Source organism: Rhinoderma darwinii, chromosome 1, assembly GCF_050947455.1.
Source record: "Rhinoderma darwinii isolate aRhiDar2 chromosome 1, aRhiDar2.hap1, whole genome shotgun sequence".
In the NCBI taxonomy this organism is placed as follows: Eukaryota; Metazoa; Chordata; class Amphibia; order Anura; family Rhinodermatidae; genus Rhinoderma; species Rhinoderma darwinii.
The window spans coordinates 653,273,529-653,287,621 of record NC_134687.1 but is presented as its reverse complement, the minus strand read 5'-3'; the positions used below and the strand labels follow the sequence as shown (position 1 = coordinate 653,287,621).

At 41.9% G+C, this 14,093-nt stretch overlaps 1 protein-coding gene and 1 pseudogene across 1 annotated transcript; one reads left to right on the top strand and one right to left on the bottom strand.

Moving 5' to 3' along the window:
* The window catches only part of LOC142700976 (uncharacterized), a 135,978-nt pseudogene that overhangs the window by 18,773 nt on the left and 103,112 nt on the right, over positions 1 to 14,093 (top strand).
* On the bottom strand, positions 347 to 13,204 carry LOC142665669 (uncharacterized). The gene is made up of 2 exons (XM_075845438.1): positions 13,087 to 13,204; positions 347 to 2,921 (listed from the first exon to the last, which is right to left on the bottom strand). Exons 1-2 carry the CDS (start codon positions 13,169 to 13,171, stop codon positions 1,447 to 1,449), a joined length of 1,560 nt encoding a protein of 519 aa, XP_075701553.1. The 5' UTR covers positions 13,172 to 13,204; the 3' UTR covers positions 347 to 1,446.

Below are 14,093 nucleotides of genomic sequence, written 5' to 3'. Positions count from 1 at the left end.
TCCTCCCTGTAATGTCCTCTGATATCAGATAACAGTCTTGACATGCTGGAAGTTGTAGTTCTCTCCTATTATACCCCTCCCTGTAATGTCCTCTGATATCCCATAATAAGTCTGGACATGCTGGGAGTTGTAGTTCTCTCCTATTATACTCCCCCTGTAATGTCCTCTGATATCACATAATAGTCTGGACACGCTGGGAGTTGTAGTTCTCTTCTATTATACTCCTCTGACATCACATAAAACTTCCCTCAATGCTATAATAAAGAATATCCATCCAATACAGAAAAAAAACCTAAATTCTTTATTAAGACACAAAACAGTTGTACAAACCATTTAAAAAGCAGCCACAAAACAAAAATGTACATAAAATAATACAAAATACTTATAATTGTAAGGCAGGACATATATGGTGGTAACATAGATCACTCAATATCATGACTCTTCAAACACAAAACGGAGCCTTTAAGACAAAATGGATTCCAAATATCCAAGATGGAGTCCACACAGAATGTACTTATTTAAACATCTGTTAATCACTTTAACATACACTTAATTTTAAGAATGCAATAACAGATGATTTTGGTTTCCTTAGAATTAATTCTTCTTTTGCTCTTCTGGTGAAATAATGAGAAGCCGATCAGCTAGGGCAATCCTATCCCTGACGAATGTCCGTTCTGTCCCTGAAATGCGTTGGAGCTTTATTGTCCCTGCTGATACCCCATACTACTATCTTTTACATTACAGTTTAGTTTTTGAACACTAACTACACCAGTCGGGGCACCTCCACAGTACAAGCAATACTCCATTACTTTAATAAATTGTAAAAACAACGAAGAACCAGGATGTGGTGCCAACTCCTGAGCATGAGAGAATAGCCCAACCGATCCTCAACAACCATCTGCCCAAGTGGCGAGTTCTCTGGTATGTTAGCGGAGTATCTTCCCTATCTCTACGTTTTAGATGTACTAGCTTGCTTACCTACTGCATGAAATACTTAGTGAGCGAAGTTGTGTGGACTGTAGGACTTTGACAAGGTGAATTATACCTTTTTACTGATCCATGGTGTATCACTGTTCCCTGGATGAGCAATCCCTAGAATCTTATTTCTCACATTCCAAACAAGAATATGATTTCATGTAAATTCTCTGCACTTAAAAAACGCATTTCCTTGTAAAACATAGTCCACATACAGAGCATCAAAACATCTTCTCCCCTATGCGACTTCACTGATGATCCCGTAGTTTGCCTTTAGTAATAAAACATTTCCCACATCCTGAACATGAATATTTCACTCCTCTGATGTCTCTCGTGTACAATAAGACTTGATTTATATGTAAAACATTTCCCACATTCTAAACAGAATTATGGCTTCTCCCCTGTGAGACTTCTCTCATGTATAACAAGACTTGAATTATGTGTAAAACATTTCCCACATTCTAAACAGAATTATGGCTTCTCCCCTGTGTGACTTCTCTCATGTATAACAAGACTTGATTTATATGTAAAACATTTCCCACATTCTGGACATGAATACGGCTTCTCTCCTGTGTGACTTTTCTCATGTATAACAAGACTTGATTTATATGTAAAACATTTCCCACATTCTGAACATGAATATGGCTTTTCTCCTGTGTGAATTCTCTCATGTATAACAAGACTTGATTTATATGTAAAATATTTGCCACATTCTGGACATGAATACGGCTTCTCTCCTGTGTGACTTTTCTCATGTGTAACAAGACTTGAATTATGTGTAAAACATTTCCCACATTCTGAACATGAATACGGCTTCTCTCCTGTGTGACTTCTCTCATGTATAACAAGACTTGATTTATATGTAAAACATTTGCCACATTCTGGACATGAATACGGCTTCTTTCCCGTGTGACTTCTTTCATGTATAACAAGACTTGATTTATGTGTAAAACAATTCCCACATTCTGAACATAAATATGGCTTCTCTCCGGTGTGACTTCTCTCATGTATAACAAGACTTGATTTATGTGTAAAACATTTCCTACATTCTGAACACGAATACAGCTTCTCTCCTGTGTGACTTCTCTCATGTATAACAAAACTTGATTTATGTGTAAAACATTTCCCACATTCTGAACATGAATATGGCTTCTCTCCTGTGTGAATTCTCCTATGCTTAGCAAGACTTGATATATCTGTAAAACATTTCCTACATTCTGAACATGAATACGGTTTCTCTCCTGTGTGACTTCTCCCATGTACAGAAAGATGTGATTTATCTGTAAAACATTTCCCACATTCTGAACATGAATAAGGCTTCTCTCCTGTGTGACATCTTTCATGTATAACAAGATGTGATTTAACTGTAAAACATTTCCTACATTCTGAACATGAATATGGCTTCACTCCTGTGTGACTTCTCTCATGTTTAACAAGACCTGATTTATCTGTAAAACATTTCCCACATTCTGAACATGAATATGGCTTCTCTCCTGTGTGAATTCTCTCATGTCTAACAAGACCTGATTTATATGTAAAACATTTCCCACATTCTGAACATGAATATGGCTTGTCTCCTGCGTGAATTCTCTGGTGTGTAACAAGATCTGATTTTTGTGTGAAACATTTCCCACATTCTGAACATGAATAAGGCTTCTCCCCTGTGTGAATTTTTTGTGTAAAAAGACCTGAGATTTTTGTGAACAGTTTACCACATTTAAACCTTTTACCCCCTTTCTGAGCTGTACTTGTGGTAACAATCTGTGATTGGTCATAAGGTTCTTCATGATTAAGGAAAATATATGATAGATCTGTACTGTGAAGTCCTGGATGTACATTAAGGGTAATGAGGTTTTCTCGAGAAGACTGCTGCATGATATCTTCATCTTCTACTTTATAATTTATCGATAGCATGAAGTTTCCCTCAGACTTCTTACTGGAGTTTTCTGTTAGGATTAGGATGAATTTCATTATCTTTTTTAAACCACAAAGTAGACAAAATTTATAACATTCATTTCAGACTGAAACACAAATGCAGTTTTGAGGCAGTTTTTTTTTTTTTTTAAATCAAAGCCAGAAGTGGATAAAGCAGGTAGAAGTATAAGTAATTTGTTTTGATTCTACTCCTGGGTTTTGCTTAAAGAAAAAAAACGTTGATAACAAAATAAATTACACTACCGTTCAAAAGTTTAGGGTCACTTAGAAATTTCCTTATTTTTGAAAGAAAAGCAGTTTTTTTCAATGAAGATAACATTAAATTAATCAGAAATACACTCTATACATTGCTAATGTGGTAAATGACTATTCTAGCTGCAAACGTCTGGTTTTTAATGCAATAGGTGTATAGAGGCCCATTTCCAGCAACCATCACTCCAGTGTTCTAATGGTACATTGTGTTTGCTAACTGTGTTAGAAGGCTAATGGATGATTAGAAAACACTTGAAAACCCTTGTGCAATTATGTTAGCACCGCTGTAAACAGTTTTGCTGTTTAGAGGAGCTATAAAACTGACCTTCCTTTGAGCTAGTTGAGAATCTGGAGCATTACATTTGTGGGTTCGATTAAACTCTCCAAATGGCTAGAAAACGAGAGCTTTCATGTGAAACTCGACAGTCCATTCTTGTTCTTAGAAATTAAGGCTATTCCATGCGAGAAATTGCCAAGAAACTGAAGATTTCCTACAACGGTGTGTACTACTTCCTTCAGAGGACAGCACAAACAGGCTCTAACCAGAGTAGAAAGAGAAGTGGGAGGCCCCGCTGCACAACTGAGCAACAAGACAAGTACATTAGAGTCTCTAGTTTGAGAAATAGACGCCTCACAGGTCCTCAACTGGCAGCTTCATTAAATAGTACCCGCAAAACGCCAGTGTCAACGTCTAAAGTGAAGAGGCGACTCTGGGATGCTGGCCTTCAGGGCAGAGTGGCAAAGAGTTTGAGGTGTTTAGATCACACAGAAGAACATTTGTGAGACGCAGAACAACTGAAAAGATGCTGGAAGAGTGCCTGACGCCATCTGTCAAGCATGGTGGAGGTAATGTGATGGTCTGGGGTTGCTTTGGTGCTGGTAAAGTGTGGAGATTTGTACAAGGTAAAAGGGATTTTGAATAAGGAAGGCTATCACTCCATTTTGCAACGCCATGCCATACCCTGTGGACAGCGCTTGATTGGAGCCAATTTCATCCTACAACAGGACAATGACCCAAAGCACACCTCCAAATTATGCAAGAACTATTTAGGGAAGAAGCAGGCAGCTGGTATTCTATCTGTAATGGAGTGGCCAGCGCAGTCACCAGATCTCAACACCATAGAGCTGTTGTGGGAGCAGCTTGAACGTATGGTACGCAAGAAGTGCCCATCAAGCCAATCCAACTTGTGGGGGGGGGGGGGGGGCCTTCAGAAAGCATGGGGTGAAATTTCTCCCGATTACCTCAGCAAATTAACAGCTAGAATGCCAAAGGTCTGCAATGCTGTAATTGCTGCAAATGGAGCATTCTTTGACGAAAGCAAAGTTTGAAGGAGAAAATTATTATTTGAAATAAAAATCATTATTTCTAACCTTATCAATGTCTTGACTATATTTTCTAGTCATTTTGCAACTCATTTGATAAATATAAGTGTGAGTTTTCATGGAAAACACAAAATTGTCTGGGTGACCCCAAACTTTTGAACGGTAGTGTATATTGATGATAAAGTCGAGGTTTCTGGTCTATTCCTAATCGCCGCTTTTATTACATAAACCTTTACTTAATAAAACAAATAAATGTGAGCGCCACCTTACCTGGCAATCAAGCCTTTCTTCTACCAACACATTTGGTCCTTCAGTATCAAATAGAAATCACTTTAATACTACAACTTAAAGCAACACTCCGGTTCCAGGACAACGTTTTTACTATGATAGTGTATATGGTGTAACATTACCTGGTGCCCTTCAGTTGTGTCCCTCTGACATTGATTTGCCGTTTTAGGGTCCTTTTTGTGCTATCCCAAAATGACTGCAGCGCTCCTTTGACTATGAGACACTCCTACTGTTCTCGGATTGGCCAGAGCAGCTCACGTGAGGCTTGGTTTCAGACACGATTGGATCGGGCAAAGGAAGACCATTCACTGAGGCAACAGCCAAAAACATCTCCAGGGGAACAGTGGGCAACTAGAGATGATCCACTAGGTCTTGCTGGATGAAGTTTGCCATGGATCCTGAATCCAGATAGGCAGAGATCCGGTGCGTCTTCTCGCCGGACACTATGGTCACAGGAATGGTCAGTTTGGAAGAGAATTTTTTATTTAGTACTGTTCTGCCTAGAGTTGTCTCTCCAACCAATCCTAGGCACTGGAGTTTCTTTGGCTTCTGGGGATAGAAACGCACAACATGGCCTTCGAGGCCGTAATACAAAGTACTGAAGTGTGTCTGCGTAGTTTCTCCTTGGTAGACCATTTGATCCGGTCTGCCTGCATAGGCTCCTCTGGTGGAACAACTGATGGGGACAGTAGGTATTGCTGGAAAGTAGGAGCTAACCCAGGAAATCCTCTCTCCCGGCGAACCTCTTGGGAATTCTCCCGGATCATCATGTCAACCCGGGTGGCTAGTAGAATGAGATCGTCCAGGGTAGGTGGCAAGGCGGCAAGCTCGTCTTTAATCCCAGAAGACAGTCCCTGCCAGAATGTAGCCACCAAGGCTGTTTTTTTCCAGGTTAGTTCTGCAGCCAGGGTACAGAACTGAATGGCATACTCGCCCACGGAGAGGTCTCCCTGGTTTAGGGTCAGCAGGGATGCAGCAGCAGAAGAAACTCTCCCTGATTCTTCAAATATAGAACGATGCTGCAAGTCACGAGTCTCTGGTCCCTGATGTTCCCAAAGGGGGTTCACCCATGCCAGGGCCTTGCCAGTAAGGAGAGAGATTATGAAGGCGATCCCTGTGTCATCAGAGGGGAAAGCCTTTGCATGTAGATGTGGATGTGGCACTGGTTCAGAAATCCCCTGCAGGTCCTCGTGTCTCCGTCATAGCGAGGAGCCAGCGGCAGGGAGAATCGGGGACGGCAGGAATAGGTGCGGTGACTACTGCGGCTTGCGCATCCAGCGGATGTGCAATGGTGTTCACCGCCAGGAGGAGTTGGTCTAGTCGTGACTGAAGGTCTTGCAAGTCTGCATGAATGGCTTGTGACGTCGTCAAGGTCTTGGGTTGACCAGCGGGGTCCATGGCCTGAGCGTACTGTCACGATCTGCGGGTATGTGGACCCACTAGGCTGCACCGCTGTAGCAGGGAGGCACCTGGCCAAATAATAGAGTACCCAATAAATACAAAGTCCAGCACAAGGGTACCTGAATAGTCCAGACACTCGCAGTAGCTAGGCACAGATAGACAGCAGAGGATGTCACACATGGCAGAGGATATTAGGCGTGGCCAGACGTGGTGTACGACAGCAGATGTGACCGATGACAGAACACGACTCCAACACTCTATAGGGCTCAGGAACCAACACAGCTCACACGAACAGGCAGTAGGGCACAGGAACACTTGGGAACAGGATAACACAGAGGGACCATTTGCAAAGTAACATGGGAATTACAAACAACGCTGAGACAGGGAGGGTCCCTTTTATAGTCCAGAGAGATTAGGGCTGATTTATAATAAAGTTCATGTGCGCGCACTGGCCCTTTAAGGCCTGGCACGAGCGTGCACGGGGACCCTACGGGACACAGCCGAACAGAGCGGAAGTGAGTGCTGGCGTTCCCAGGAAGGAGATGCCGGCCAGCACTCACAGATCCATGGCCGCGGTCGCCGAGGGGTGAGTAGGAACGGCGGTCCGCTACCGTGGACGCTACAGTGGAATAGGCAGAGTGAGGTTATCACTCACAATCTGTAATAAAGGTTTCCAGTACATTGTTGAATCCATTCAACTAAAGGCCTGCTTCACACAGCCGTGTTCGTACCGTATGTCAGACGGATTTCCTGGACCAAACACATTTCAGGGAGCTGGACTTTTACCATCACAGTTAGGAGTCCCTGCCCCATGCTGCAATTTTGTCTTTAGTACGGTAGTCCCGTGGAGAGGCAGTAACTCATAGTATCATGCATCATTATGCTACTAGGAGTCTGGCTCCATGATCGGTGTTTGGTCAGGAAAATACGACCAACATACAGTGCAAACACAGTCGTGAGAAGCAGGCCTAAGAATTGAGGCTGTTCTAATAGGAAAGAGGTTGCTATCTAGCACTGAAAAGGTGGACCTAGTGCAGTGCCACCTGAGTGCAAGTGATCATCACTGAAACGTTTTTTGTATGTATAATAATTAAAGGTGATATACAAGCTTCCTAATAATCATTAGATCTGGAAGATTGCCCCGAAAGTAAACCCCCCCCCCATATTGCTAAAGCCACTATAAAAGCTTAAAGCACAGACCTACCAGAAGACATGTTTCAAAAAATGTACAGTAGATTATAGCAGAAATCTGAGTGCTTGACATTGAGGCCTAAGGTTGTACTACGGAAATACCCTGAAGACAACATGTCGCCTTGTGACTTGTGTGCAGAATTGTCATGGGGACCTTGTGTGTTTTCTAACAGTTCCTCAATTCTTGTCCCAGTCCCATATTAAATATAGAACTATAATGAGGATCTTTCTTCTCAGCTGTTGTTATTATTAGGGAACCAAAAAAAATGACAAAGTACAAAGGAAATCACCAAAATGTATGTGTTAATTTATTTTTATTTATGTAGACTATTCAAAAATTATGCTTAACCCCTTCCCAACATGCGCCGTATATATACAGCGCAGTCAGGAAGTAGTTTCCACAAACCGCAGTACAGTTATGTTGCGGTAATAACGCGGGCTCAGAAGCCAAGCCCGTGCCATCACCGCCGGGTGTCAGCTGTATATTACAGCTGAGACCCTGCTCTAATGGCTAGCCTCCGATCCGGCCCAATTGACCCCTTAGATGCCGAGGTCAATAGCAATCACAGAATCTAAGGGTTTTTTAGCCAATCGGCACCACTGCGAGCCGATCACGTGGGTGCCAATGGTTAGTATGGCAACCGTAGGCCTAACAATGCCTCCTGGTCGGCCAAGTCCGGAAGCCTGTTAGGACCCGCCTCTGACAGCTCTAATACATTGCACTACGTAGGTAGTGTAATGTATTAGTATAGTGATCAGTGTTGCAGGCCTTCAAGTCCCTTGTGAAACCGTTAATAAAAATTTTGTATAATAATAAAAAAGTTTCACGTTAAAACCCCAAATTGCCTTTTTCCCATAATAAGCCTTTTATAATTGTAAAAAAATAAAAAAAAATAGAAAAAACCTATACATAAATTTGTATCGACGCATCCGTAAGGACCCAAACTATAAAACTATTATGTAATATATCCCACACGGTGAACGCACAACAAGAAAAAAATATAACAAATAACACCAGAATCACTGTTTGTAAGTCACATCTCCTAAAAAAAATTGAATAAAAAGTGATGAAAAACTCATATTTACCCCAAAATAGTACCAATATAAATGACAGCCCATCCTGCAAAAAAAATGCCCTGACAAAGCTTTGTCTATGCAAAAATAAAAAAGTTATGGATCTTAGAACATGGCAACACAAAAAAACAAATGTTTTTTTTAAAAAAAAGTAATTTTATTGTGCAAAAGCTGGAATACTTAAAAATAAACATATATATATATACATTTATATATATACACGCCGTAATCGTATCGACCCGCAGAATAAAATTAACATGTAATTTATGGCGCACGGTGAATGATGGAAAAAAAATTCAAATAATTTAAAAAAACACTCCATAATTACTTGTTTTTGATAAATTTCCTCTTCCAAAAAATGTAATAAAAAGTGATCAAAAAGTCGCATGTCAACCAAAATGGTACCAATAAAATCTACATCTTGTCCCGAAAAAACAAGCCCTCACACATCTCCACCAACCGAAAAATAAAAAAGTTATGGATCTAGAAATGCGTAGAGTAAAAAACAGCTTGATGTGGAGGAACATTCCTTCCTGTAGTAAAACATAAAAAACAATATAAATTTTGTAACGCCGTAAACGTACTGACCCGTCAAATAAAGTTAACATCATTTATACTGCACAGGAACCACCGTAAATAAAAATAAATAAGGAAAATAGTTTTTTGGTCCCTAGCCTCGCAGAAAATGGTACCAATAAAAACTACAGATCGTCCGGAAAAAAAAGGCCCTGATAAGGTTACGTGGATAGAAAAAACAAAATGTTATGGCACTAGTAAGGCGGTGCTGAAATAACATCCCGATGTGCAGGCCGGAGGGGAACATTCCTTCAGTTTCTAAAAGTGGTTATCAAGGCCCTAGTATTTATGAACCAGGAAAGGGAGGGCTCATCTGCCAGTAGCGAGGGCGCCCGTATTATACCAGAGCAACACTTTCCAAGCAAAATTTCCCAAATTACAAGGGAGCGAAAGTCCCAAAAAAGGCATTAGCAAGCAAAATCCATGATCCAAATGGCGCTCCTTCCCTTCTAAGTCCTACAGTGTGCCCAAACAGCAGCTTACGTCCACATGTAAGGCATTGCCATACCCGGGAGAACACGCTTAACAATTTATGGGGTTAGACTCTCCAGTGGCACAAGCTGGGCACAGCATATGTTGTGCCGTGAAATGACATTTCAGTGAAAAATTAAAATTTTCACGTTGTTATCATCCACTGCGTATTAATTTCTGAAAAACACCTGTGGGGTCTAAATGCTCACTACACCCCTTGACAAATTAGGGGGGGGGGGGGAGTTTCTAAAATGGGGTTTTGCAAATGCGACATGGTGTCCACAGACATTCCAGCAAAATCTATGCTCCAAAAGTCAAATACCGCTCCTTCCCTTCTGAACCCTCCCACATGTTCAAACAGCAGTTTATGACCACATATGGGGTGTTGTCGTACTCGCGAGAATTTGCTTTACAAATGTTGAGGTTCTTTTTCTCCTTTTATTCCTTGTGGAAATTAAAACAATTTGAGGTAAAACTACATCTTATTGGAAAAAAACATAATTTTAATTTTCACTGCCCAATTCTAATAAAATCTATGAAACACCCGTAGGGTCAAAATGCTCACTGCACCCCTAGATTAATTTCTTAACTTCCTGTGGGGTGTAGTTTCCAAAATTCTATATTTTTGGGGTTTTCCTATGTTCTGGCACCACAAGACCTCTTTAAACCTGACATGGTGCCTAAAATATTATCTAATAAATAGAAAGACACAAAATCCCTAAAAAAGCATCAAAATTGAATTTAAAAAAAAAATTGACATTTTAAAATGTCACCTTTACTTTGCTTTCATTCCTGTGGAACGTTTAAAGGGTTAAAAAACTGCTGTTTTGAATACTTTTAGGGGTGCAGATTTTAAATGGGGTGATTTATGGGGGTTTCTAATATACAGGCCCCTAAAACCACTTCAGAACTGAACTGGTCCTTAAAAAAAATAGGCTTTTGAAATTTTCTTGAAAATGTGAGAAATTGCTGCTAAACTTATAAGCCTTGTAAGGTCCTAGAAAAATAAAAAGACGTTCAAAAATTTTTTTTTCTGTTGCTCTGCAGATTTAAAAAATCCACTGGATAGCAGGGGCTGTGTCCTGCGCTCCCAATCTTCCCAGCACACCTCAGGCGCGTTCCCAATCTTGCCAGCACACCTCAGGCGCGCTCCCAATCTTCCCAGCACACCTCAGGCATGCTCCCAATCTTCCCAGCACACCACAGGCACGCTCCCAATCGTCTTTCTAAATGACTTGTACTATTATCGGCACACTCCGGCACACTCCGGCAGTATAATTTTTTTCTATATAATATCAGTATAACCGGAGGTTCTCTTTAATATTACAAGTTATGGGTACTAGATTCTGGAGATGGGACGGTGATCCAGGGAGTTATTGTGATTTCCAGATTTGGAGTCGGGGGAGGAGATTTTCCCCTAATGAGACAATTGTCATCCACCTCATGGGGGTTTTATCTTCCTTTGAATCAACACGGTCGGATTATAGGTTGGACTTAAAGGGAATGTGTCGCTAGAAAAATATATATATTTTTTTTAGTTAAACTGTTAGTATATAAATGATTACACATTATTCTAATTTTTTCACAAGTCAGGAAATATTATAAATTAGATTCTAATTTATAACATTTTCATGTGCTGGTCACTAGAGGGAGCAATTCCCAAAATTGCAGCATTGGCATGTGGTAAAGCAACCTCATTGCTTTATGCTGGAAAATTGGAGAAGACACACTCGCATTAATGTCCTCAAACAATCCCCCCTCCTTTAACCTGGCTAGTTCAAACCTCCTACACTGTGTGCCGCCACTTTTTGAGCGAATGCACAATGTAGGAGGATTAGATACAGTGGTAATCAGACAGTATAACACGAACATACACACACATCAAATACACAAACATAACTTAATTGCTCCTGCCGCCGCCGTTGCTGCCTCCGCTCCAAGTCCTTGCGTCTGAACATATGGCCGGAAGCCGCGACCGGAAGTAGTCATCTTACTGTCCGGCTGCGGCTTCCGGACCACATGAAAATGGCGCCGGATGTCGCTCTGCCGAAGACCTTCCATTTGGACGGTGTGGGAGCAGCGCATGCGCCGTTCCCACACAAACGACATACGCTATAGTGAATGGAACGGCTCCCGTTCGCATTCTCTATGGGGATGTATGTGCCGTATTCCATCTCTGTATGTGTCGTTAATCGACACATACAGAGATGAAAAAAAAAAACTGGCAGCCCCCATAGAGAAGTAAAAGAAAGAAAAAAGAAAAAAATACAACACAAAAACACAAATAAATAAAATGTATTTTAATGACATACTAAAAGCAATAACATATAAAAAAAAAACATTTTCGTGACACCTTCCCTTTAATGGACTTTCTTAAATGATTTGCAGCAATTATCGGAGACCTGCAGAAGTTCTTAGTTTGTGAACTTCTAGTCTAAAGCCGGCCATACACTCTAGATGTCAGGTGAACCATCGTTCCTCCCCTCCTCCATGTACATGAACGCTCGGTCGGGTGTGTATGTGTCTTCAATAGGGGAAAGTCGCTGCCAAACTCCTCTGATAGTGACTTACCTACTAACAAAAGGATCCGGCATGTTGAAATTCCGCAGCCCGATCCTTCTCTCTCCTGACATCGGACGTCCCGGGAGAGTTGGGAAGTCGCCATATACATTCGAAAATCAGCAGGTCCGGCCTACATACATCTAATGTGTATGAACAGCTTAGCACACTGGTGGAGATTGATGACCGGCAGGAACATGCACCTGTTACGACTGCCCATCCTCCACACTACAGATGAGCGGCATGTCACAGAATACGATTGTGTTGTTCCTCCCCACAAATGTATACAGACGTGTAAAGTAATGGCCCCCACATCACAGATTTCCAGCAGCTGATGTCAATGTCTGTGGGGTCTGATATTAACCCCTTCCATCATTGCTCCTTAGATGTTCTGCACGGACAGGAGGTAAAGCAAGGAACGTGTGTTTGGAGCTCAGGCATCGGCCCCATCAGGAACATCTGTCACACGCTCAGATTTTATGAGAAGAATAACAAAGGAAAACCTGTCAATCATTCTGTGTGGGTGGGGGATGCAGGACTCACAGGCTTTCTCTAGGAGTCCTGGCAGCATTTAGAAGGGAACCGGTCAGTAGGTTTGGAGCCACTAAACCCCCAGCATGTCGTTATGTAGATGGAGTTTAGTGTTCCAAACCTGCCCACGTCAAAACCCTCCATTTCAGCAAAAGAAATACAAGTTACTGAGAGGAGTCCGGCGGAAATGAGAGCATGAACATTACACACATGAAGCCGAAGACGGTACACCTCACTTTACTGCGCTCGTACAGTGTACTGCTCTGGGCTTCATTTGTGGCAAAGACAAAATCTGTCTGGTGAATGGAGCACTCTGGATTTATTGGACATATACAGGAAACATAAGGATCTAACCTGATGTGAAAAGAGAAGAAATTGTTGAGCTCCTACATTACACATTATTGTACACACATGTATATGTAGTGCACATGAAGATATTAAGACTTCAACATGGCCGCCAGTCCAGCCTGTGCCCCCAGTAATGCCAAACATATATCTGTCTCTTCTTACCTTGTGATATGCGTGGCCGGTAGTTCTCCATCATGACCTCCTCGTACAGATCCTTGTGTCCTTCTAGATACTCCCACTCCTCCATAGAGAAATAGACCGTGACATCCTGACACCTTATAGGAACCTGACACACACAATGGTACAGTCATCACCCAGACACCTCCAGTGCTGTTACTGTAGAATTTCCCAGAATTCCCAGCAGTGTCACCTCTCCAGTCAGCAGCTCAGTCATCTTGTAGATCAGTTCTAAGATCTTCTTCTCATGTATCCGGGAGTGAGGGGGAGGCTCTGTGATGGGGCTCGGACTACTGCTCCATCCTCCTGACTCATGGATGATGGGAATTGTACAGTCACCCGATGTCTTCTTCACTATTGTGTACTCCTGTGTATGGAGAGAGACACTTAGAGAAATGAACACAGTATTCCCCCCTCAGTAGAAAGAGGGAGATTGTGACCCCGCTGTATAGAGCTCTAGTGACCCCACATCTGTAATACTGGAGACCTCATCTCCAAAAAGACATTGAGAAAATAGAACGAGGCCAAAACTAAAAAGGAAATAATATTGGGGTGACTAGATGGACCATGTGCTCTCCTCCTGCTGTCATCTTCTATGTTTCTATATAGATGTCATCCTGAACCTCCTGGTTCCTTGTCATTCTCATTGCTCTACAACATTACTATTGCTGCATTGGTGTCATGACACATAACTGACCATATTGGTGGCTGATCTTCAGCTTTTCTGCTGTTGGCTTCTTGACCTCACTTGGAAGGTCTGGACGCTGTTATACAGGACACTGGATTCTTCCTATTACTTCCTATTATGTATTGTCCCTTCCCTATGTGTGACTTGTTCTATAATGCAGAAAAGTTTACCTCTCCGCTCAACAGGTAGATGATCTCCAAGGTGAAGTCTAATATTCTTCTGCTCATCTCATTCCTGTCCTTGTCCATCCTTGGTGGGTCATTCAGGAGAAGGAACGTTGTGGAGGAGAAGATGGGAAAACTGG